General features: G+C 41.7%; 1 protein-coding gene across 1 annotated transcript; it reads right to left on the bottom strand.

The window, feature by feature from the left end:
• Window positions 1–8,362: 8,362 nt before the first annotated feature.
• Window positions 8,363–12,683, bottom strand: LOC101483092 (uncharacterized). Its single transcript, XM_004553426.2, has 7 exons — window positions 12,552–12,683; window positions 12,134–12,402; window positions 11,521–11,712; window positions 10,787–10,956; window positions 10,468–10,617; window positions 9,434–9,606; window positions 8,363–9,350 (listed from the first exon to the last, which is right to left on the bottom strand). The coding sequence occupies exons 2-7, from the start codon at window positions 12,317–12,319 to the stop codon at window positions 8,956–8,958; spliced, it is 1,266 nt and encodes a 421-aa protein (XP_004553483.2). The 5' UTR covers window positions 12,320–12,402; window positions 12,552–12,683; the 3' UTR covers window positions 8,363–8,955.
• Between the last annotated feature and the right edge of the window lie 11,933 nt (window positions 12,684–24,616).

Here is a 24,616-nt window from a genome sequence, read left to right as displayed (position 1 = left end):
TACAGTTATGGGGGGTTTTTTTTTAGTCTAAATAGGTCCTTATTAGGTTATTTCCAATAAGTAAATAACTAATTATTATAATAAACTGTGTTGATTGTATTCTTTTTCATTGGCTTTTTTTGAAACAATGAAGGGCTAGAGAAAAAAAGATATTTTTGTAAAGTGTTTCTTTTGTTATTTTAGTTGTTTAAAAACAAACAAACAAAGAAAAACCTATTCATGCTACAGTTAATTAATATAGGCCATAGGCCAAGAGTCCAGACTCATAAGACCAACTCCAAACTAGAAGTTAAACAAGCTTATTTACAAGAACACAAGGATAGCAACATTTTAAGCAAAGGGTCTCCATTAGTGAAGCCTAGATAAACAGCCAAATCTAGTTTCTTCTCTCCTCAGAATCTGAACTTCATTCTTTCTGATGCCTTTAAGGCAGTGTCTCTGTATTTAGTTTTGTTGTCTGTAAGTGAAATTAACATATAGTAGGCTGAGATTACATGAATGTTCCACCTTTTTAAATAAAATGCTATAATTTGGCTGAATCTGAGGCAGCACATCTCTACATTATTATTGCCCCCCTTTTTTCTCCAACTAATCAATCTATCTTTCCCTCCCGCACATCTGTGTGTGTGAGCTCTGACCTTGATCCTGGAGTGGACATGGCCACTGAAGGGCCCAGGCCACACATGTTTTCACTTCACACTGTCACTATTTAACGCCAAATCTTCTCTCACTCTCTGGTGCACTCACCTAAAGTCCATGTTCTGACCATTGTCTCTGCATTCATTTCTTGTTGCTGAAACTTTGTTAAATTCCTTTATTAAAACTTCTCACCAAGTCCTTCTCATGGGACTGTAACATGCACACTCCAGAGTTCATCCAGCTGGTTTTCTCTTCTTTAACATTATCAATAAACATTGTTGGGTCTGTGTTTCCACATGCCTCGCTAGTTTAGCGACTAATTCCTCATGAAGAATGCAAGACATAACAGAACATCTTCAACCGTTTTTTTAACTCACTAATGAGGGAAGCTTTGGTCAGAACCAGCTCTTGGAGCTCACGCTCCTCACCTGTCTCCAAACCCAAATCCTTCAAAGACGAGCTGTCCTCGTAGCCTTTTTATTGACATGACAGTTACAATACACAATACAACACAAGCACCTCCCCTCGTAAGACCCCCCAATGGTTCTAAGACAAGGCACTATGTGCGTGTATGTGTAAGCACCTGTATGCATGTACAAGAACGTGTGTGTGTGACCTCCTGCTCACCAAAAGGATCATAAAAGCAGGAAGCTTACAACACAAGAAACAGATCTTTCAGATAGGATGTATCTACAATAAAACCTCCCCCAGCACAGAGTGGCTGGAGAGGTGGTCAGAGACAAAGGAATGTCTTGATCCTATAGTTTGAACTCAGACTTTACAAATTTAAGAACCACAATGACAACATTCAACAATTAGACTTAACAAACATGCATATTGTTTTCACTGTGTTTTACAGGTGATGTCATTTACCTCAATCATGAGCCGTACCAAGGCCTCTGAACACGTTTTTTTTAAACTCATTATTCTGGTCCATACTAAGTCTAGCTTCTTCAGACTTCTGCTTCAAATGTCTCCGCCTACCATTCATGGTTCACTCGGATAATTATATCTCTACTTCCTGTGGAGTGTTCTTCATTTGGCTGGATGTTGTAAAAGGGGATTGCTTTGATCCTGCAATCCTCCACCTCTGTTGTCTTCTGTGGATTTTCAGCTCTTTTTATGTTGCTGAGCTCGACTGTGTTTTCTTTTTCTTTTTTCCAGAGATTGCACCAAAACGGGGGATTTAGCCACTCATATAGTTTCCGCCAGGTCTTTGTTGGATTTACTTTATTTTTGGATGGCCTGTTTTATTTGTAATAAAATCACCCTTGACAGCATATTGTGGTTTCACAACGTCATCGCTCAGATTTTAGGAGATTACTGTGGCTTTGGCACCGTTAGGAATCAATTGTCTAATCTCAGAGAATTTGAAACATCCGTGACCACACCAACAGTCGCTGCTTACAGCTGACCATAATGGACCTTTAATGAATAAATTGTTCACTGAGATTGATTATCTATGTCAAGCAAGTTCCAACTCAGTGAAAGTTAATTTTCCCCTCATGAAATGAATTGAATCCGATGGCTGCCTTGAAGGTAGGAAATCCATCTGAGAACCTATATGGCTCTGCAATAATGTAAAGTGTATTCAATTTAGAATTAATGGGCTAAAACATGCACAACCACTAGAGTGGTGCTTTTAAACTTAAGTCTTATTCAACTCTTGAAAATGCACTAATCAATATTTTTCTCTAAAGAAGATGGATAATATAAGTGTCGTGTAAAAGAGTCACCAAACTCTACAGCTGTATGCTACTCTGTGGCTTTTGGTTAATACATGTCTGTATTCAGTTGAAGTGTGAAAATATGCACAAAAGGAAATTGTTGATTCATAGAGAAGTACTTTTTAAGCAAGAAGACTTTTGTACTGTAGAATCGTTTTACTAGCAGACATAAACAGGGCGAAGCCCCCTTTTCTGATGAATTGGGAGGATGGTCTTCCTGCACTAGTGACGGCACGATAAGGTACAGAAACTTCAGGCTCACTCCACTAACCAGAAAACAACACTATAAATCACGATGCTAGCAAGAGCCCCCCACCCACCACACACACACACACACACACACACACAGAGGATTGTTGCCATGGTGAAGTGGGAAGAGACATCACCTATTACAGGGAGATGTCCGAAAGGTGTAGAAGATGAAACGTATGCCGGACGTGAGCTGCTCCCCCAACTTTCTGACCAATTATGTTAACATTCTGTTTTTATACAATAAAATACACAATACAAATGTTTACTGCTAGGGTGAGGCATGCTTTAGTCCCTTTCCATTAGTATCTACTCAGATCAACTTGCTACGTTTTTCAGGGTTTTCCATTAGGTCATAGTACCTGGTACCAGGTACTTTTTTAGTACTTGTTCAGCAAGGGTTCCAAGTGATCCAAGCAGGTACTAAAATGTGACGTGGTCAGACTGAATGCCACCATGGCTGGTCAGTAGCGTTACTTGATAAGTCATGAGAGGATATCATTCACAAAAATCAAAACTGCCTATTTTGAAACCCAGCAGCTAAGGAAATGGCTACAAAAAAACAACGCAGTGTTCCCTGGGAGTGAAGAAAAGCCACGAACTGGGCAGCAGGTATATCTTCACCTTGACCTCCATCTTTGTTGTAGTGTTTGTGTTGCATAGTGATTATGTTATGGGACGCGACATAATTAATTAATGCTATGACAACAACCACGCACATTTGGAGGTGCTAACTTGTAATGGAAATGTTGATCTGAGTCAACAGATCAAGTCAAGTCGCTCCGAGTAGGTACTAATGGAAAAGGGACCTTTGTCTCTTTTCTGAAAATTTCTGAAAATCTCTCTCCGCTTTAGCCCCTTTATTTTTTACGAATGTGTTAACCATGCCTCTGTTTCCAGGGGCAGGATCCTTTTGGGATTCCTGCTCTTCGTCCCAGCACACCTAGTGTTAATGAGCACACCTGTGATTCATTATGTGATTCCACTGCCTCTACTTAAATGGAGAGAAGCCCTTCATCCAGTGCCTGATCATCAATCATCACCTTTAATGTCCATCTGTGCTGGAAATCCTGCTATGTTTGTCTTGTGTCTTGTGAGAGTTGTTCTGTTTGTTGGGTTGCTATTTTGCAGATCTGAGCCTGTGCAGAATTAAGAGCATTTGCCTCAAAATATTGTTGCATATTTCCTGCTTGTAGATAAACTATTGAACTTTTATTCTAAAGGACCCACATTTGAGTCCACCTGCGTTAATCCCCTTGACCAAATGATATGTTTGCTCCCTTGCGATGCTCTACTTTGCCACCTTCAGTTGCTGTTTGTTTTTTCTGCCTTCAGTTTTGTATTTAATAACTGAAAGCATATTTTGGCTTACTCCTGGCTCTAACTCCTCGACAGATGTTTGTGTAACCCCTTGAATTAAAGCTGAAAGCCTCCACATAAATTACATGTTGAATGTATGAATTAAAATCCACTGTAGTAATTTGTAGAAGCAAAGTTACACAAATTGTGTCTCTGCTCAAGAAATGATGGCCCTAACTGCGTATTCCTTCCCTGAGTTTGTTACACCACCTTGAACCATGTCTTTGGTTCTTTGATCCTCTCTCCTCTATTTCTCCTTCCTTTCCCTTCTACCTTCTAGCTCTCTTTTTCTTGGCCATCTTGCTCGTCTTTCACCCTTTGGCTTGGCAGAAGTTGATCACCAAGTCCTCTTTTCTTTGATTTGCAGACACCCACACATGAACACGCACATACAAAGCATGATCTAACACATCCACTGACACAAATACACACAGAGTACACTTAGACAAACGTGCACACTCGACAGCAGGTTACCATGTGTCAGTGACTGTTCTCTGCTAAGAGGCTGTGGGCGATGTGATGATGTCGAGTTACTGTGGCGATTATCTGTTGCCTGGGCAACGCTTTCACAACAACCAAATGTAGCGTACAAGCACGGACACACGCTAACGCACACCTCTACTCAGGACTGGAGAAGGGAGACGGGAAAAGCAACATAGTCTCACTTACACAGACACACATGGAAGTCCAGACATAGGTGCTCTCAAATACACCTGTATTTACTCCCACATAATCGGAGCCTGCAAAGTGGAGTTAACGTACTTTAACAGAGAATGTTTAAGTTGGAGGCGCCTATGAAATGTTTTTCCATATAGATTCCACCAAGTTTAGATAGGTAGAGAGGCAAAAGACAAAGGTAAACATACATAGTGAGCAAGATAAGATACAGAGTTGTTTATTATGTACATGTTGTAGGTCTACAAATATCGACACATTAGTATAAATGTGTGCAATTATGCTATATCTGCTGGAAGTATGCATAAATACCACTGCCGAGGTGAACAGGTTCAGTTTCTCATCAGCAAGATTAAGCGAAACAATTAAATAAATATAAAACTCCTGTTCTCTGAAACTGCAAAATATGGTTTTGGCATTGGATTCACCCACTCAGAGCCTTTCTAGTTGATTATAATGTCAGACATTCTTATTAGGGTTGAGTAGTTCAGGAGGGGTGGGTGGTCTGGGAATGGTGTGCAATGTAAATGTTAGGATTGATACTGATCCTTTGTGTGTGTCTGTGCGTGTTTTATATTTTATTTTTATTTTTTGCAAAGATAAGGTAACTGTGTAAAATAAGACAGTAAGTCCCAGTAAACATGACTGCAATATTTTGTATAATCACAACAACCGTAACAGCACTATCCACACATTTTCCACTATTTGTCTAGATCCAGTAACACAAGTGCATCATTACTGGCCAAGCACGTGAATTATTACACTTTTTCCAAGTTCAGTTGGAGGACACCGGCGGGCATGTAATGAAATGTACAATTTTCTAGCTACAGTATAATCACTGAATTGGAAAATATAACACTTGTGTATGCAAAATTGCTCAGCCCTCTCTTTTTCCTGTGAATACCAAGATCTATGTGATGTAATATCTCGAGCTTAGCCTGTGTGCATCTGTTCCAGGATCTCTTCTTGGTCTGAAATGTACCAAATAAGCCTAAACAACCTCAATTAGCTTCTTCTCTTGTAGAGGAGCACCAGTTTTACCCTGACTCACCTCTTTACTTTATCTCAAAGAGTGAGCCCAAGATTCCTTCAGAGAATGCTCATTTCCACTGCTTGAATCTCTGATCTTTTTCTTTTAATCACTACTACATCTTGAATGTAGAACACAAACTGACCAGTAAATAGACAGCTTCACTTCCTTCAGCTTCACTTCTCACCACACCAGACCAGCCCGTCTTCTGCTCCAATCTTCTCACCTGAAGGCAAAACCTGAAGGTACTTGAACCTCTTCACTTCAGGCAGAGACTGATCTCTAGCCTGGTGTAGGCAGTAAACCCTTTTAAGATTGAGAACCGCAGCTTCAGACTTTGATGTGCTAATTCTCATCCCAGCCACTTCACAATCAGCTCCCTGAGCATGCGCTTGAAGTCATCGTTCGTCAAAACAACAGGACTACACCTTCTAACAGACAGTAAAGATGAGATCTGAGAAATGTAACAAATGATAAAGGTCAGTTCATTGAGAGACTTTTACAAAAGAGCAATATTTAAAGTTTAAAATGAGAACTGGTTACATTATTATCCTGAAAAACAACAGTAGGTTGAGTTTAGATTGTATGCAATTACCGGATTGATGTTCCTAGAAAAATAGCGAGCTCTTGATGATGACGATGATGGTAATAATGCTTGTTTCGTAGCCATTCTGTTTCTTTTCTAAATTGATGAATCAATGACACCCTCGTCCCCTGAGATATGTCCTATTTTTTGATGTTTTTATGAATACCTGGTTATAATAGCAGCATTTTACCTTGCCAATAAATGGGCCTGAACAGAGATGAACAGCTGGAAAAAGACAGTGCGCCTCAAGGATAAAAACACAGACTGACAGAGTCAGGAAAATTGATTTTGAAAAAAAAATGGACAGTTAAGAGCAGAGATAGAAAGTATGGAATGAAAGTTTAAAATTAAGCAAAGAGAAACAGAGAGTACAAAAACACAGTGTAAACAATAAACAGTTCATGAGAAAAGATGCTATGTGAATAATTTCACTTTTAGATGTCCTAATACTCTATAGTGTATATGAATACCCATTTGTGCTTACAAAGCCAGTCAGATTTGCATTCATTTGAATAATAAAGTCACACTAATTTGATAGCCGCTGAAAAAAGGGGGGAAAGGAAAAGAGGAGAGGAGAATAAAACAGCGAGAGAACTAAAACTAATAAGACAGCATTAGCAGAGAAGAGTCGAGTAAGTGGAACTGCAAAGTGTGACTCATCTACAGTTAGCAGGACCTAAAGCTCGCACACACAAAAACCCATTAAACACTTGTGCTACAATCTGTCATCACTATCATCTCTTATTGTCTATGTAGCTCACACGTTTTATGTAAACACAAAACTATAATCACTCTCACATTTTTATGTCCAGCACTCGTTATTTTGCCTGGATACATCTTCCTTCAATTCAGTTATACAGAGATGCATGCTCACACACTCACGCCAACACACCCACACATAGAAATCCTTACACTCTCCCTCTTGTCTTGACATTCACGCAGTGCTGCAGCTATACACCAGATAAGGGCTCCTTCCTGCAGTCTGTTCGCCCACCTACTGCATCGCAACGCCACAGTACGGAGACAGAAAGCATCTTTTCAACCTTTCCAAGTGAGACACACTTGAGGGAGAGTGCCATCTCTCCTGTGAATGTCCCCTTTTAGCGCATGGACTTCCTGTCACATACATAGACAAAGCTGTCTTGTGCAGGTGGTGGACTGGTCATTATGCTTCTGACCTTTTGAGACAGACTTAAAAGAAAGAATGCCATGTAATTTCAGCACACTTTTCTGCAAGCCAAAGGTCCAAAGTACAAAAGAGAAAAGAAAAGAAAATGCCAGTCTTTTGAAAAGATTGCCTAAAAGACTTTAATTAAGACATTTAATTAATCAATGGAAAATACATGAACATATATATATATATATGATATATACTTTATTACAAAGCAGAATTTGTGCCAACTGTACCACAGAAATATGTTTCCTTGGCTATAATGTTGTTAATTCATAAATCATTTCTATTCATTTCTTATCCAGGCCAGAGTTGGATACAGTACATTTACACTGTAAGCCATCACAATTCACACTGTACCAGTGTACCACCATAGGACGTGTGTGAAAGGTTTTGATTCCTGTTTTTATCCAGTTACTATAGTAGCAATCTGGAGTTTTAGTTGTTGTGCTCTTGATTTTTTTTTTTTAACCTCTTTTTCAGAATTAAATGTTTTTTCTGCGATCCTCTCTTTCGCTTCATTTTTCAGTTGTTCTATGCTGAGCTCAAGTTTTATGTTAGTATTTCAGTTCTGGTCCAGATATCGTTTGTATCATTTTAAATCCCTGCTCCCATTCCTGTGTTTCTTCTGTTGATTTTTGGTTTTGTTGGTGTTTTCTATCTCATCTGAATTTCAGATCGGCTAAAATAAATACTTGCTTGTAGAATTCTTCCTGTACTTTTCTCAGAAATTTGTTATTGATAACTGTTAGTGCCCTTTTGGTGTATTCAATTCTGAAATTAAAACTTTGACAATGTAGTAATCATGGGGTGTTTTTTCCTTTGTATAGTGTAACTGTCCTACTGGGAATGAACTTTAATAGGTTACCAAATGAAATAAAGTATGAGTGTAAAAAAAAAGTATCAAAAAGAAATCAAGAAAAACCTTTTGCAATCAATTATTTATTACTGTTCACAGACAAAAGGTGACCCATTAAAGAGGGTATCAACACAAAGAAAATCCAATTCAACAACAAACAAAAAAATTCAAAGCTCATATTCAGTCAAGGCTGCTGAACTTTGCGTGGTTCACAGCACTGCAGACAAGTCTGTGGAACTTACATTTTGCTTAAGCAATATTTTTTTATCTAAATAAATTAAAATAACTTAAGAACGATGGGTTATTTTATGATGCCATGATCGCAGAATTTTGATTATCAGCATTATTGGACTGAAATCTTCTCAAGGATCTCAATTCAGATCTTTGTGTTGGTACATTTCCAAGTGTCCTTCATCCTTCCATCATCCTTCTGGCTGAAATTTGGCTGATGGCCCCTCTGCTTCAACTACAGAAACAGGACAATGAGCATTGAGGTTGGGCTGTGTTCGGTGGTCAGTTGTTTTTGTAGTGCACTTAATGTAGTCTTGCTTGTTGGCATGAGAGCATTAAAGCACTCAAAAAGGCAAGTTTAGGAACAGAAGCATGTATACTTCTAAAAGTCATATGGCTGTTGCACTTTCATGGGTTTGTAGCACTGTGCTAATTGGAATTAAGGCTTTGCTCTAGCTGTGATTCTACAATACTGAGTTTCAAACGTTCCTCTCCCTGTCTTCCTCTCCTTTCCATCATCACCTTTTCCACACTTTGTACTTCATCTGTTCCTTCAGCCTGGTCTTTAAGATGCACTCCTTCACTTTTTTCGATTCCATTAGCCACCCCTGCCTTGCTTTTACATCCCAGTTCAGTTGTTAGCACTCTCAGTCTCTCACTAGCCTTGTTAAAGTAGTTTTCCAGCTCTGCCACAGGACCCTTAGCAGAGAACAGGTGATCCAAGTATGCCTGAGTGTACTGATCCGAGGTGATCAGATCCAGGTTAATTGAGGAGGGCACTGTTGTAGAGGATGTATCAAGCCCAGAGACTCTCCTTCTTTTCCCTGTTAATTTAAGACAATTCAGTTAATGCAAATCCACTGAGACTGACAAAAGTAATTTCACTACTTACTTAGACAAAATCTACCTGTCTCAGTCTCTATGGTGGACAGAGGGATGGTCACACTCTTTCCTGTCTCTCTGTCGGTCACAGTGAGTCCAGTCATGGTGCCTTCTTCTGGCACCTCACTGCAGGGGTCAGTTGCTGCAGGAAAACTCCCTCGACATTTTACAACACACACTGTTTTAGACTTATAACGCCTGGAATGAGGAAAGTGGAGAGTGACGGGTTTGCAGGAAGAATTGGGATGGAAGAAGAAAGGACAGAAAATGTCAATCAAGTGACGCATTTATCTCTGAGTTAACACCATTGCTCTAAAGTTGTTTCATAACATATACTTTATAAAATCTTAATCAATAACTTATACAAACATCAGTTTATTTCCACAGCATTGCAAGGATGTTTCGTAGTTTACCCTTTTTCACTTATCTTATGTAAGGGTTTCAAGCATTGCCTCTCTGGTTTCAGATTTTTTTCTACTGTAAGCAGAAAGTCTAAATGCAGCAGAAAGTTTAGAGCTACATTTTTCTGACAGCTTGATTAGCGTTTTTGTGTTTCTGCTGTCATATTTAGAGCAAGCTAGAGAGGGTGTCTCATAGCAGATAAGCAGGCACTCAGCGGCTCTAGTATCCACTGTCAGGGTGCTTGTTAGGGTTCTGCTACCGCTGAAGTGTGGTGTGTTTGCTGTGTAACAATGCCTCAAATACTTTGTGACAGGCCTGTACATTCGGCCACAGTGTCAATGACTCATGTAAACTGATGTTGTCGTTGTTGTTTTCCTTTTTAAAGTATCATTCCAAATATGTAAGTGTTGAAGTGATTGTTAAACAGCAAGGAGGAAAAGAAGAGAAATTTCTGAAAATGCTTTCAGCCTAGTTGAGATGTTTAGTTGACACAGTCATCAGATGCAATTTCTGAACTATGCTGTGCCCAAAAGTGAAGTTTTGGAGCATCTAAAAAAGACACAAAGTCATCACATACAGCATTATTGGCTGGAATGTTGTTGTTGTTAAAGCAGTAAAATTCTCCTCCCTGTCTGATTGGAGCATTTAGTGTTTTACCTGTAAGCAGGCAGGACCTGTGTGAGATCTTCTTTGTATTGCTGCAGTGCTGCCCTTGCAGACAGAGGCTTAGCCTTGCTCTCAAGGCGAGCCAGGTGAACCAACATTTGGGTGTGAAAGGATGCTCCGCTGGCCCAGTGTCTCAAAGACCTGAAGGAACCAAAAAAAACACTAATTGTGAGTCCTTCTTCATCTGACTGGATAGTTCTTTGTAGAGTACTTCTTTCTTTTAGTCTGCTCTATGTAGTTAGTTATTTAACTTGTCCAGTATTTTTTTTTACTCTATAATATCATCCTCTACTCTACTGTATTCTCTCACCTGGAATCACAATCTCCCCCTAGCAGACACGTCTTCAGCTGGGTGAGGGTGAGGCTGAGCTGGGCCTCAAGTCTGACAGCATCCTGGATCAGCCTGCTTTTATCATTCAAGCTGATCCTACAGCGCTTCAGGTATTCCTCCATCACCTCCTGAAGCTCCCAGACTCTCTGCTGCAGGAAGAAATTCAAAGATGTATACCTCAGTATTTTAGAAGCAATTCATTTGGTGTTGACATCCTGCAGCTTTTTACAGTTATTCTTATCACCCTTAACATACAGTATTTGTAGGAGCATGCACACAGCTGGCTGAAATGTACTGTTATAAACCAAACTAAGTAACCCAGCTGAAGAGGTAATGGTTAACACATTAAACATTCCCAGTAGATTAACAGTCTTTATTCTACATTTGGATTTAGTTACATGGTGAATTGTCAGAATATTTTTTTATAATATATAGCTATAAACATCCAGTGACTTAATGGTGCATTTATTCTTGGTCAAGAAAGGTCAGCTTAAGTATGCAAAAACTGTTGCATGGGTCCGTTTTACAGAGTAATGGGATACATGTAAACCTGTATAACTTCAGTTCAGAAACTGCTCCAAGAGCCAAGATTTGAATAATACTGATCAACACAGTGGAAATACACAGAGAAAGGATATCATCATGTATTGTTTGTATTGTTTTGCTTTTTATTTTCTATTATAACTCCTTCACTAGTTCCTTTAAGGCTTTACCTGGCATGACGATGATCCTGCTGACTTCCCTTTAACACCCGACTGTTTTGCTGACGTATATGCCATATCCATAACCATAGAAACCACTAATCCCACCAAGCCCGCCAAGCGTGGCTCATCTGAGAAAGTTGACAATCGACTAATCAGGTCCCTCAGGTAGGTGGGCGCTTTGTTCCCAATGTCGTTCTGCAACTGGGTGAAAAGAACAAACTTTTATAGCCTGCTGAGTGGTAACAGAAATCCAGCACACTGTTTTATATTATCTGCGTCAATAAAATTAACAGCTGTGAACAGCACCTTCTCGTCGTGATATTGGTCTGTGTAGGCTATTATATTCATTTGTAAATTCTTTACAGTCCCAGTAGGACTCCTTTTAAGTGTCATTTTAATCGCAGGTATCAAGGCAACAGCATCGTCCTGCTCGTCTTGCTAATATTCATCTGGGCCTTATGACTGAGTGGCTTTAAAGGTGATCAGTGAGCACTTTCACACTTAACACACAACACTGTGTTTTATTTTCTCTCTCTCCGTGCTATCTCAGTTTTCTGCTTTCATGAACAGCATCACAACTTTCCAAAGCTTACTGTCGCACTTTCTTTTAAAGCTCTTTAACCTGCTGCAGTTGTTCCTGGAGGCGGTCCTGGGAGACAGAGCTGTCATCATGACTGGCTAAAAGGAGCGGATGGACGACTCCCAGGTCAGGTACTGCACCACCTTCCAGCATGGCATCGTAGAGGAGAGAGCCAATAGCGTCCTTCACTTGAGAAATTTCTTCTTCAGTTGAGAATAGCTGCCCCATGGTGTGTTTTTGTCTCTTTCTTTCTTTTGTTTTAGTGTATTTACATCAACAAACCAGAAAATATCCCAACTTTATGACAGCATCTGTGGAAGAAAAAAGAAAGGAGGATAACAAAATATTCTAAAATTAGGGGGTTTACCACACCTTGCGAATAGCTGTACAGTCTACAAAATTCAAGACACAAACAACAAATCTATTTGACTCATGAGCTGTCACAGGATTCGCAAATTACCTCCAAATATCACCGTAATGTTTCGCACTAACATTCAGCAACGTTTTGGTCCCATCTGAGCTCTCTGTTACTGCAGTGACTTGTGTTTTGGGCAGCCGACCCTTCTACTTCCTCTATGCTGCAGTCGACTGTCACCAAGACAACACACCTGCACAATATTGCTCAGCAGTAAACCTAGAGCTCCGCCTGGCGGCAGATACCTGCAAGTGCAAGCTCGATGCATCTTCAGTAGCAGTGAGTGCTCTCAATACGAGAAGGTTTTTGGTTCCTGTCAGCATTTGGTATATGGAGAACCAAGGCCTCTGAGATTACATTACTTTTTTAGATGATATTTTAAACTGCAGGCATCATAGTGAAGTTATATGAAGGACCTCCTGAAATAAGCCGGAGGACTTTGGGAATGAATGTAATAGCTACTCTTTGTGGCAGTGTTAAACATTGAAAAAATAGGCCAAGGTCTTTCATCTTTTTTTATTGAGCTAAATGGAACAATGGCCTTGGTAGTGGTGTGATACTGACTTTTTTTTCTTTCCTTTTTTTACCTTGATGAAATATGGGGCGAGGGGATTTGGGACTTTATGTAGTGTGAGTATTATTCTTTGTTAACTGGGACAAGGGCTTGTGCGCCGTCAGGTCAGAGTTTTGTGTATACAGCTAAATTAAATGCCCCACGTGGTATTGCAGACCTTAGATCAGGTCAGTGTCTATATGTTGATCATTTAGACAACTCACCGTTCCCTTTCAGTCGATTCACTCGGTACAACACGTAAGCATGGGATATCACACCCTTGCGTGTCCTGGCTGAAGAAACCCTTATTCACGCCTTTAAGGCAGGTGACGTGTGATGACACGCGCACGGCCCCGCCCGCACATATAGCCGCTGTCATCACAGTCATCCCTCAGTTCTTACGCTCTTCACCTCGCTAAGAACACCTCTGCTGAGTTGGGCTAGCGTTGTCTGCCGACTTAAACTTAGCTTAACTGCCCCTGTTGGTGTTAGCCTCTACCACGCAGTTGGTGTGTAGGCTGCCCGCGGAGCGCTAATTTCAAATTTTCCTCATTGTCGGCCCAATGTGCCGCCGCTGCTGCGCCGGTCGGCCACGATGACACCTCAAGTGTTCCCGCTGTTTCTCATTGTTGTGCCCCAGAAAAGGTGCCTCCAAAATGTATGAATGTACATGTTTCCATGTTACAATCAATAAAGAGTGTTGTTTATTCTCAAACAATCACAAATAGGCAGCACAGGCAGCCTGCAGGCAAAATGAGCCAGGTCAGGCAGGTGATGCAGTCCCCTGCAGACACACTGGGGGGCGACAACGCCCCGCCGACGGTGCTGCCGGTCAGCCGGCTGGCTGCTCACTTTCCTCAGTGGCGCGCTTGTGCTCCCTCTCTGTGGGTGCTGCGAACCGTTGCCATCGGTTACCGGTTGCAGTTCCGGGTCAAGCCGCCTCGTTTCCAAAGAGTCGTAAACACGACTGTCAACACCGAGGCGGCCATGATGCTCATAGAGGAAATAAAGGCGCTATTGCAGAAAAGAGCAATGCGAGTGGTCCCCGCTTCGGAGACAGACAAAATTTGGTACAGCCGTTTTGTTGTTCCGAAAAAAAGGGGGAGGGCTTCGTCCCATCCTCAACCTGCGAGTCTTGAACACATAGCTACCTACGTACAGCTTCAAGATGCTAACACTCAGACAGCTCTTGAATGCAGTCGGCCGGGAGATTGGTTTGCAACAATCGGTCTAACAGATGCTTATTTTCATGTGGCTATACACCCAAAACACAGGCAGTTTCTGAGGTTTGCATTCGAGGGCGTAGCCTACGAATACCTAGTGCTGCCGTTCAGGCTGTCGCTCGCTCTGCGCCCCTCAGAGAGAGAGGCATCCGCATCTTAGCCTACCTAGACGACTGGGCTCTTGTAGCGTGCTCCAGAGAGCAGGCGGAGACACAGCTCAGCTGTCGCTGGTTCTGTCACACATTCAGACACTGGGGTTCTCTGTGAACTTTCAAAAGAGCTCGCTAATCCCGAGTAGGCAGATTTCTTTCCTCGGTTTGGAAATATGCTCGCTGTCCAGCCGCGCACGTTTGTCAGAGCACAGAGTGGCCACGTTTCATCGCTGCCTCGCTCAGTTTCAGCTGGGACGCAGACTGCGAGACGATATTACGCAGCCCAGCGCCAGCTGCACATCAACCACTTAGAGCTGTTAGCAGTGTTCTTAGCTCCAAAGCATTTCCGCCCAGTCCTGGAGGGCCAGCATGTCTTAGTCAGGACGGACAATTCAACAGTGGTGTCTTACATAAACAGTCAGGGAGGAACACGCTCTCTCCCCCTGTTGAAGTTGTCTCGCTCTCTGCTGTTATGATGCAGTGTTCATTTTCTGTCTCTAAGAGCCACCCATGTCCCGGGCCACCTGAAGCTGGGGCCGGACCTTCTCTCCAGGGAGGATCCTCTGGTGAGAGAATGGAGGTTACACCCTTTAATAGTGGCTCAGATGTGGGATCTATTTGGCAATGCGCAAATAGATCTTTTAGCTTCCTGGGTAAATACTCACTGCCCCCTGTTCTTCTCCATAATCGACCACGATGCACCCTTGGGCTTGGACGCGCTAGCGCGCCAATGGCCAGACGTGCTCCTGTATGCATTTCCCCCAGTGGAAATGATATCTCCAGTTCTAGAGAGAGTGCGTCGGCATTCCCATTTCAGAGCGCTAGGGCCTGATCTACTAAAGGCTTGTACCGCCACACTCTCCCATTTCAGTGCTCTATTGTGGATGTTTTGACATTCCTGCAGGAGCTGCTGGATAAGGGCCTTTAATTTTCGACAATTAAGGTTTATTTAGCAGCTATATCTGCTTGTCATATTGGCTTTGACGGGCTGACACCAGGTGCACATTCCCTCGCCATACGTTTTCTGAAAGGGGTTCGCCGGCTGAGGCCCGTGCTTAAGTCCAGTGTCCCTGCTTGGGACTTGTCTTTGGTGCTGGAGGCCCTTTGTAGCCCCCCGTTTGAACCCATTGAGTCTGTGGATATGAAATTCCTTTCATATAAGACTGCATTACTTCTCGCTTTGGCTTCGGCAAAGCGAGAAGTAATGCAGTCCTTTTGCATCTGACGAGCAGATGAGGATGCATTCTCTTTGTCCAGTGCGTGTGCTACGCACCTACATTGAGTGCACTCAGAATGTGCGTTTATGTGACCAGCTGTTTGTCTGCTTCGCTAATTGAAATAGAGGTAGAGCTCTGTCCAAACAGAGGCTGTCCCACTGGATTATAGAAGCTATCTCACTGGCATACGGCACCAAAGGTCTTGCTTTGCCCCACGGGGTGAGAGCTCATTCCACCAGGGGGATGGCAACCTCATCTTTTTAAAGGGGGGCCTGTAGCTGATATTTGTGCGGCAGCTAGTTGGGCATCACCGCACACTTTTATGCGGTTTTATTGGTTGGACGTTACAGCCCCTTCGGTGGCTCATGCTGTCCTTTCTGCTGGGTCTACCACTCACTAAGGATGTGGTGGTCCGATTCCGGTTCGGTGGCTGCTCTGCGGGGCGTGTATATATGTCCCATACTTATGTGTTGTACCGAGTGAATCGACTGAAAGGGAACGAATAGTTATTTCTATAACTTTTGTTCCCTGAAGGAGAGGAACGAGGTACAACACAAGGTGGCCCCACTGAGCAGTGGCTATATGTGCGGGCGGGGCCATGCACGTGTCATCACACGTCACCTGCCTTAAAGGCGTGAATAAAGGTTTCTTCAGCCAGGACACGCGAGGGCGTGATATCCCATACTTATGTGTTGTACCTCATTCCTCTCCTTCAGGGAACAGAAGTTATAGACATAACTATTTGTTAGTGTGTTGGGTTGCATCATGTTATTTTGGACAAGCAGCATATTGGATGCTGACTTTAAATGGAGTGGCAAGCAGACACGCCTGACAGCCTCTGTTGATCTTTATAATTCAGCGTCAAAAAATAGCAGATGGTGGAAAGAATTAAAGGTCAAGGTTTTGTTTTTGTTTTGGGGGGGGTGAAACACATTTTCTTTTTTTACTGACAATATCACAAATTCAAATGCTTATTGTTGAGGTCATTGGTGAGTGTTGGCCCAGTGTTTGGTGACTATATAAGTATATCAGCTTTCAAGTATGATACTTTAAAGTTGCGCTAATCATTAATTTTTGTGTTGCAATATTATCTGTATAACAGATAATTAAATATGTTTTAAGTTTTTTTTTTGTATTTTGCTTCAGTCTGACCAACCCTAATCAGCCTCGTTTAAAGCTGCAGATGGCAGTTGTTTTTATCAGAAATTCTCTGATGAACTCCTGTACCTGCCCAGCACAACACAGAAAACAGACCAAATTAGTAAATGGGTGGTGAACATTCGGCAGTTGGAAAAAAAAAAGGATTCCCTCAGGAACTGATGGAGAACATTGCCAGACAGCACAATAAACCACACATGCAGAAAACAAAATCATTTTTCAGCATCCACATGTCTGCTGTCCATCGTTGCGCTCTTCCCCATCACTTCTTCTAGCTGACAGTTAGTTGCAGTCAAAGGAGCTTGCAAAGAAAAGCGTCTGGTAGGGCTGGGCGATATGACCCAAAATTCATATCTCGATATTTTTTAGCTGGATGGCGATATAAGATGTATATCTCGATTTTTTTTTTTTTAAGCCATAAGTTAAGAACAAAAAGAGAGTTCTTAGTCACACTGTGTCCCAGATGTCACACGGGCACTTTTATTTACATACAGCGTAGATATTACTCAAAAATAAATTATCAGCATTTATTAAATAATCATGGTCCATAAATAAAAGAAAACATTGTTGTTTTTGTGCATAACAAAAAGCTCACAATTGTGCAGTCAAAATGTAAACTAATAGACGCTGAGCATAATAACAAAGAGACAGATTTCACAGCTGCACCACCTCTCTGAACAGGTGCCATTTGTGGTCCTTATACACACACAGTACGTATCACTCCGCGAGGCTCCTCCTCTGTAGCCGTAATTCTCCGACAATCCATCAAGCGGTGCAGCTCCGTAGCTTAGCAAAGTCATATTAAAACATTTTTTGACAGATTGCTGAGCGCTGTGTACCACATAAAATCGGTTCGCGGTCAGTAAGCACAACCAGAATTCATACATAAGGCGCACTGTCGATTTTTGAGAAAAGGAAAGGATTTTAGGCCGTGCAGCCCCTCTGGGCTGCATGTCGTTAGCGTGGTTAGCTCGTTAGCACGGTTAGCTCGCTAACACGTTGACACCGTCCAGCCCCACGCACGGTAATTCGCTAACGGAGATTTTCCGCTTTCATCTTGTCATTGCCTGCAGGTGAAGCTATGGGGGAGGGGGAGTTGTGTTCAGTGAAGGAGAGGCGAGGCCGAGTAACGTTGCGTAGAGACAAAAGTGGACGAAAGAGAGGCAAACCTGCGGCTCCACAAGTATAATTATAACGTAACATAGACTATATCGATATAAACGATATTGTCCCATCTTATATCGTATGAAAATATATCGATATTTTTAAAAAACTTGATATATCGCCCAGCCCTAGCGTCTGGACTTCTTTAAGTTGCTTGAAGACGTTTCACCTCTCATCCGAGAAGCTTCTTCAGTTCTAAGGTCAAATGGCCGAGAGTCCCAGATTTAAACCCAGTGGGAGTATCCCCCCAAAGAGGGACAAAAGGACCCCCTGATGATCCTCTAATCACCTGAGCCAAGGTGTGAAAGCGGGTGTGGGTCCCAATCAACCAGGGTTTCGGGTGAGCTCATTGTGAAACCTGGCCCCACCTTGTCATGCGAATTCCTGAGGTCAGATGGCCCAGGATGTGAGTGGGCGTTAAGGCGTCTGGGGAGGGAACTCAAAACTGGATTATAGATGGCAGACAGTTGGTGTCGTAAACCACCGCCTCTGTTCAAAGATGGTCGCTCATAGTGGACATAGATGGCTTCTTTCACTCCTCTTTCAAAGAGGAGTGAAAGAAGCCATCTATGTAACTGTCTGTGAGAACCTTCACAGACAGTTAGTTGCAGTGTTTGCTAGCTGAGCTCTGCCGCTGTCAGAGTGCGTCTCCATCTTACTCTCTCCCCCTCATGGATTCTTGGCACACTTGCAGTCCTCTGAGAGCAGTAATTATTTATCTGCATCATAAGCAGACACACATCAGCACTTAAAACAGGCAAGAATGCACACATACATGACACATATAAGTAATGAAATTTTCATGGTCTCTATCTTTTTTACACTCTCCTCTTAAAGATCAGACTTCCTCCTGGGAGAGAGGTTAAAAGGAAAGAAAGCAGAGAGAATAAAAAGAGCGTGTGGAGAGAGAAAAAAAGGAGAAAATAAAAGATAAAGCAAAGGTGGTGCTTATAAAAGACAGGAGTTGGAGGAGCATGACAGATGGACTCCACCTACCTTAATTAAACACACACACGCAACCATGCCTGAATAGTCTGGCCTTTTAAATGACAGCTCTCTTGAAATTGCGCTGAATATTAATCATCACATGCTGAATGTGTAATTTTAGGAGATAATACCACTTGAAACTCCAATTTAGTTTTTAATTAGAAAACTGATCATTCAATCTGTGACATTTAAGTCTGTGCGAGTGTGATTATAAGTCTCTTAATATTATTATGCGTGTGTGAAGAACAGGTGTAGATTAGAAAACGTGCCTAAGCGAAGCTTCTGTATGTCTTTTCCTATGTCATCGTGTCAGAAATCCACTCATGTGGGAGTGGATTTGTGGTTTAGAGCACGGCCTTTTATGGTGCATAATTGATCATTGTGTGACTGTGCTTCATGCTGTGTCATTAGCATCCACATAATGGCTGACATCTACACACTATGCACTAACTTTTTTGGAAAACTTGTATTTTGTTTTTCCAAACTTTCAGCCACAATCATTAGACCTTACCCAGCAGATGAAGCTCCATTTTTCATATGGAGTCCATTTCTGTTCATTCATGTCAGCTGATTAATTCTCTCTGGTCCCATATGATGGTAGTGACCAGCTATGTTGCATGGTTTGCTACCATAGTACTAAGAAAAATACAGGGGGCTGACCCAGAGGGGGCAGAATCAAAGATTTCTAGGGATAAGGTGGGACAAGAAAGCAGATGATTGGCTGTGGCGACCTCTAAAATGAGTAGCTGAAAGAAATAATGCTAAAAAAAAATGTGTGAAGTGGGAAACGCTGGCGCTCGGTCTTTCATTATTTATTAAGTTAAATGAAACATAAAATATGTTTAGTGCACAGCAAATGACAGCATGTATCACCATAGAGATGCTCTGATCATATTTGTGTCTCTGGAAATTTAACACTGTAATTCTGTGCTTATTTGCAACTGTAGCTGCACTTTTTATTATTCTCCTCCTATAATGTATTGTGTTCAAGAATCCATTAATAAGGCTGGCATTATAGAGCTGTAATAAAAAGCTTTCATTTTGTATGGCATATCTAAGCACATGGGATTCCTGAGTGCATCATTTTCCCATTTCTTTCTCCCATTTAAGAGTTTCACCCTCTTTCTCCTTCCATCTGACATTTTCTGCCTCTTTTTCTTCCTTCATCTGCCTCCCTCCTTCTTCCTCACTCTTTCCTTCCTCCCATCATTTATGGAGTGTGGAGGAGAATAAAAACAAGTTTAATGTACAGTAATACATCATGCTTTGACTGGTGTAGCAGGCTGCATCCATATTGTGAAGCTGTTATAGTCACTTAGCAGCTGCGAGGCTAATTATTGCAAATGACGGCTGTTGAAAAGAGTATTAATGTCTCCTTTCTACATGGCTACATCCCCTAGTTTGGGCTGATTAAAGTAGGCACATGCTAAACTTTAAAGAGAAGGAGTGCAGTAAAGAAAAGGGGGAGAGGGTGTCTTGTTAAACCCAGTAAATCCATCTTGAACTTTAAGTGAAGGTGTCATTGAGCAAAGGCGCTCTAATCTCCATCCTGCAGTCCACAAAAGTTTAGATCTAAGGCACTTTGATGTGCTTTTATGATTTAATGAAGTGGCTTTAGCAACAGCAACTGCAAACATTTACTTCCCAAATCTTTCTATGTATGTGATACAATTTTGTTTAATATGCATACAAGAAAAAAACTGTAGGCAAATCACACTTAATGAATTCATCTAGAATAAACACTGCCGCCTTAAGTAATATTACATCAATCAAAAGTTATTCCCTTCCTCACTGTTGTTATGAAAACACATTTACTCACCATAATTTGACACTTTGTCGTGAGCATGCATCACACCGTGATAGGTTACACCAGCTTGCCAACATTTGAGGGTTTTATAGCACAAGTCAGCAGGCACAGTACTGTTCATCCAATAAAGTAAAGGGATTAAATATGTTGGGGTCATTAAAATGTCACAGGAAAAAAAGGAAGATTAAAAAGACAGAATGTCGCAAGGCACGCAGAGAAACACAGATAAGAAAGGGATTTAGAGTAAGTGTCGAAACATTTGGAAAGAGGCTCCCTCTGTATCTCCTAGATAAGAAAAATAGAGACAATTGAATGGAACCACTTACTTCTGCTGCAGGATTTTATTAGTTTTCCTCTCAACTCTCAGTGGACACCTGCTCACAGCCGCCTCCAGGTAATGTACTGCGGCAGAGGTGCGTGTAAGTAATGTGAATGCCCAAACTCATGTGGAAGAAATGTAAAATTGAAAGTGTGTGGACAAAGTGTATGGAAGTGTATGGCTCAAAATACTGACTATGCATTTTCAGTCCATCTAAAGGGAAACCCTCTGCAGAGGAGCTGAGGGAGCCAGGAACTTGTGAGTTGTGTATGTCCACTCAGGCAGCATTCATGCCTGCTCTGTAGGAAGTTTCTGTCAGAAGGAGGGGGCACAGCGAGGGGGCGGAAGATTGTGCCTCAGTGCCTCTCTCCTTCTGAGATTGTAGAAAAAATTTAATAAAAAGTGTTTGGTTTGTGCAGGTGGTCTGGTCTGTCTCTAAACAGTCCAGGCTGCACCCCGGACTGAAGTTAAGTCCTGAAGTTAAGAGCCTGCTAGAGATAAAACCATAGACAAAGAACTGGCTGCTTCGGCATTTTTCTTTTTACCTAATTGGCCTCAACTTCAGGTCCTAAAATCATATTTGCATACACCTCAGTTGTCAGTGAACATTTTAAGCCCACTCGGTCGCGACAGATGGCTGCCCCTTCCTGAGCTTGGTTCTGTTGGAGGTTTCCTCCTTATTAGGAGGGAGTTTTTCCTCCCCACTGTCGCCAAGTGCTTGCTCATAGGGGATTTTGGGGCTTTTTTTTTAAAACCAACCGCTGATGGGTTCACTGGCATCAAATTCAGGACTCGGCAAATACAGTGGGGCAAAAAAGTATTTAGTCAGCCACCGATTGTGCAAGTTCCCCCACTTAAAATGATGACAGAGGTCAGTAATTTGCACCAGAGGTACACTTCAACTGTGAGAGACAGAATGTGAAAAAAAATCCATGAATTCACATGGTAGGATTTGTAAAGAATTTATTCGTAAATTAGGGTGGAAAATAAGTATTTGGTCACCTCAAACAAGGAAAATCTCTGGCTCTCACAGACCTGTAACGTCTTCTGTAAGAAGCTTTTCTGTCCCCCACTCGTTACCTGTATGAATGGCACCTGTTTGAACTCATCATCTGTATAAAAGACACCTGTCCACAGCCTCAAACAGTCAGACTCCAAACTCCGCCATGGCCAAGACCAAAGAGCTTTTGAAGGACACCAGGAAAAGTATTGTAGACCTGCACCAGACTGGGAAGAGTGAATCTACAATAGGCAAGCAGCTTGGTGTGAAAAAATCAACTGTGGGAGCAATCATCAGAAAATGGAAGACATACAAGACCACTGATAATCTCCCTCGATCTGGGGCTCCACGCAAGATCTCATCCTGTGGGGTCAAAATGATCATGAGAACGGTGAGCAAAGATCCCAGAACCACACGGGGGGACCTGGTGAATGACCTGCAGAGAGCTGGGACCAAAGTAACAAAGGTCACCATCAGTAACACACTACAACGGCAGGGAATCAAATCCCGCAGTGCCAGACGTGTTCTGGTGCTGAAGCCAGTGCATGTCCAGGCCCGTCTGAAGTTTGCCAGAGAGCACATGGATGATACAGCAGAGGATTGGGAGAATGTCATGTGGTCAGATGAAACCAAAGTAGAACTTTTTGGTATAAACTCCACTCGTCGTGTTTGGAGGAAGAAGAATACTGAGTTGCATCCCAAGAACACCATACCTACTGTGAAGCATGGGGGTGGAAACATCATGCTATGGGGCTGTTTTTCTGCCAAGGGGACAGGACGACTGATCCGTGTTAAGGACAGAATGAATGGGGCCATGTATCGTGAGATTTTGAGCCAAAACCTCCTTCCATCAGTGAGAACTTTGAAGATGAAACGAGGCTGGGTCTTCCAACATGACAATGATCCAAAACACACCGCTCGGGCAACAAAGGAGTGGCTCCGTAAGAAGCATTTGAAAGTCCTGGAGTGGCCTAGCCAGTCTCCAGACCTCAACCCCATAGAAAATCTGTGGCGGGAGTTGAAAGTCCGTGTTGCTGGGCGACAGCCCCAAAACATCACTGCTCTCGAGAAGATCTGCATGGAGGAATGGGCCAAAATACCAGCTACTGTGTGTGCAAACCTGGTAAAGACCTATAGTAAACGTTTGACCTCTGTTATTGCCAACAAAGGTTATGTTACAAAGTATTGAGTTGTATTTTTGTTATTGACCAAATACTTATTTTCCACCCTGATTTACGAATAAATTCTTTACAAATCCTACCATGTGGAGTCATGGATTTTTTTTTTTTTCACATTCTGTCTCTCACAGTTGAAGTGTACCTCTGGTGCAAATTACTGACCTCTGTCATCATTTTAGGTGGGGGAACTTGCACAATCGGTGGCTGACTAAATACTTTTTTGCCCCACTGTATGTAAGTGGATGTTTCATCATCAAGTGAGGAATCGTCCATTTAAATCATATTTTCGAGTCATATTTAGTTGTATATAAATTTGATTTGTGGGGCACTAAGGCCAATCACAGACTAATTTGGACAATTAGGAAAAAATACATTTAAAAAATTGGAAAAAAAATGGATGTGCCAATGTCTCATATAGGTTTCAAATAATATACCATTTGATTTCAGCATATTTTTCTTACATTTGCAGTGCTCTTAGTGTTATATTCTTATGATTCTGTTCATTTTATGAGTACATTCTTCTGCCTTGCTTCACATCAGAGAATCGGCAATGCATTAGCCTGTCTATATACAAAAGGAAAACTACAAAAATAAAAATATACCGGTAGGTAACTTTCAGATTAGTAAAGCTATCAATGGATTCACTGTGCCCATAGTAAAAAGACTTTATTTCATATTATGTTCAAGTCAGTTGTTATCCAATTTTAAAACTATAAAATATAATAATGTCTATTTTTAGTTTACTTTGTTAATAAAGATTTTTGGGGGGATTTTCAGAAACACTAACATTATACATAGCAAAATATGAAGCAGTCCTCTAACTCCCATTTACATACAGACCTGTGGCCAACCTTACAAACCATTTTGCATTTTTTCTAGCTGAGGCTTTCAAAATAGATAACTGGTGATTGTCACAGTGTAATGTGGGCAGCTGCCTGCCTAATGTAACTTAACATCTTCACAATATTTTACACAAAATGAGCAAATGTATCTTTGTTTCCTCAGCTAAAACAGCTCGGCTGCTGTAGTTGGTATTTATGTTGAGAGTGACATCTGATTTAAAAACAGGGAGCAAAAGACACTGAGTAGCATATCTGTCATCATAGAAACAATGCCATAAATGTAAGGAACAAAGGTCAAAGTCTTCATGTGTATACATACACAGACCACATGTGCATACTGTTGTCCAAATAAACTCACAGATATATATGAAAACTCAAGTTTGTGGCGTTAAATTTGTATTCTAATTTTAAAAATGTAATACACACCTATAACTTTTTCCCCTGTGCAACAGAGACCCCTGCTGGTGGGCAAACGACTGGCAACAATTAATGACATAGTTCCGTTTCCGG

The sequence above is a fragment of the Maylandia zebra genome, linkage group LG13 (genome assembly GCF_041146795.1).
Source record: "Maylandia zebra isolate NMK-2024a linkage group LG13, Mzebra_GT3a, whole genome shotgun sequence".
Lineage (NCBI taxonomy): Eukaryota > Metazoa > Chordata > Actinopteri > Cichliformes > Cichlidae > Maylandia > Maylandia zebra.
Note: the sequence above shows the minus strand (reverse complement) of the source record. Positions and strands in the feature narration are given on the sequence as shown.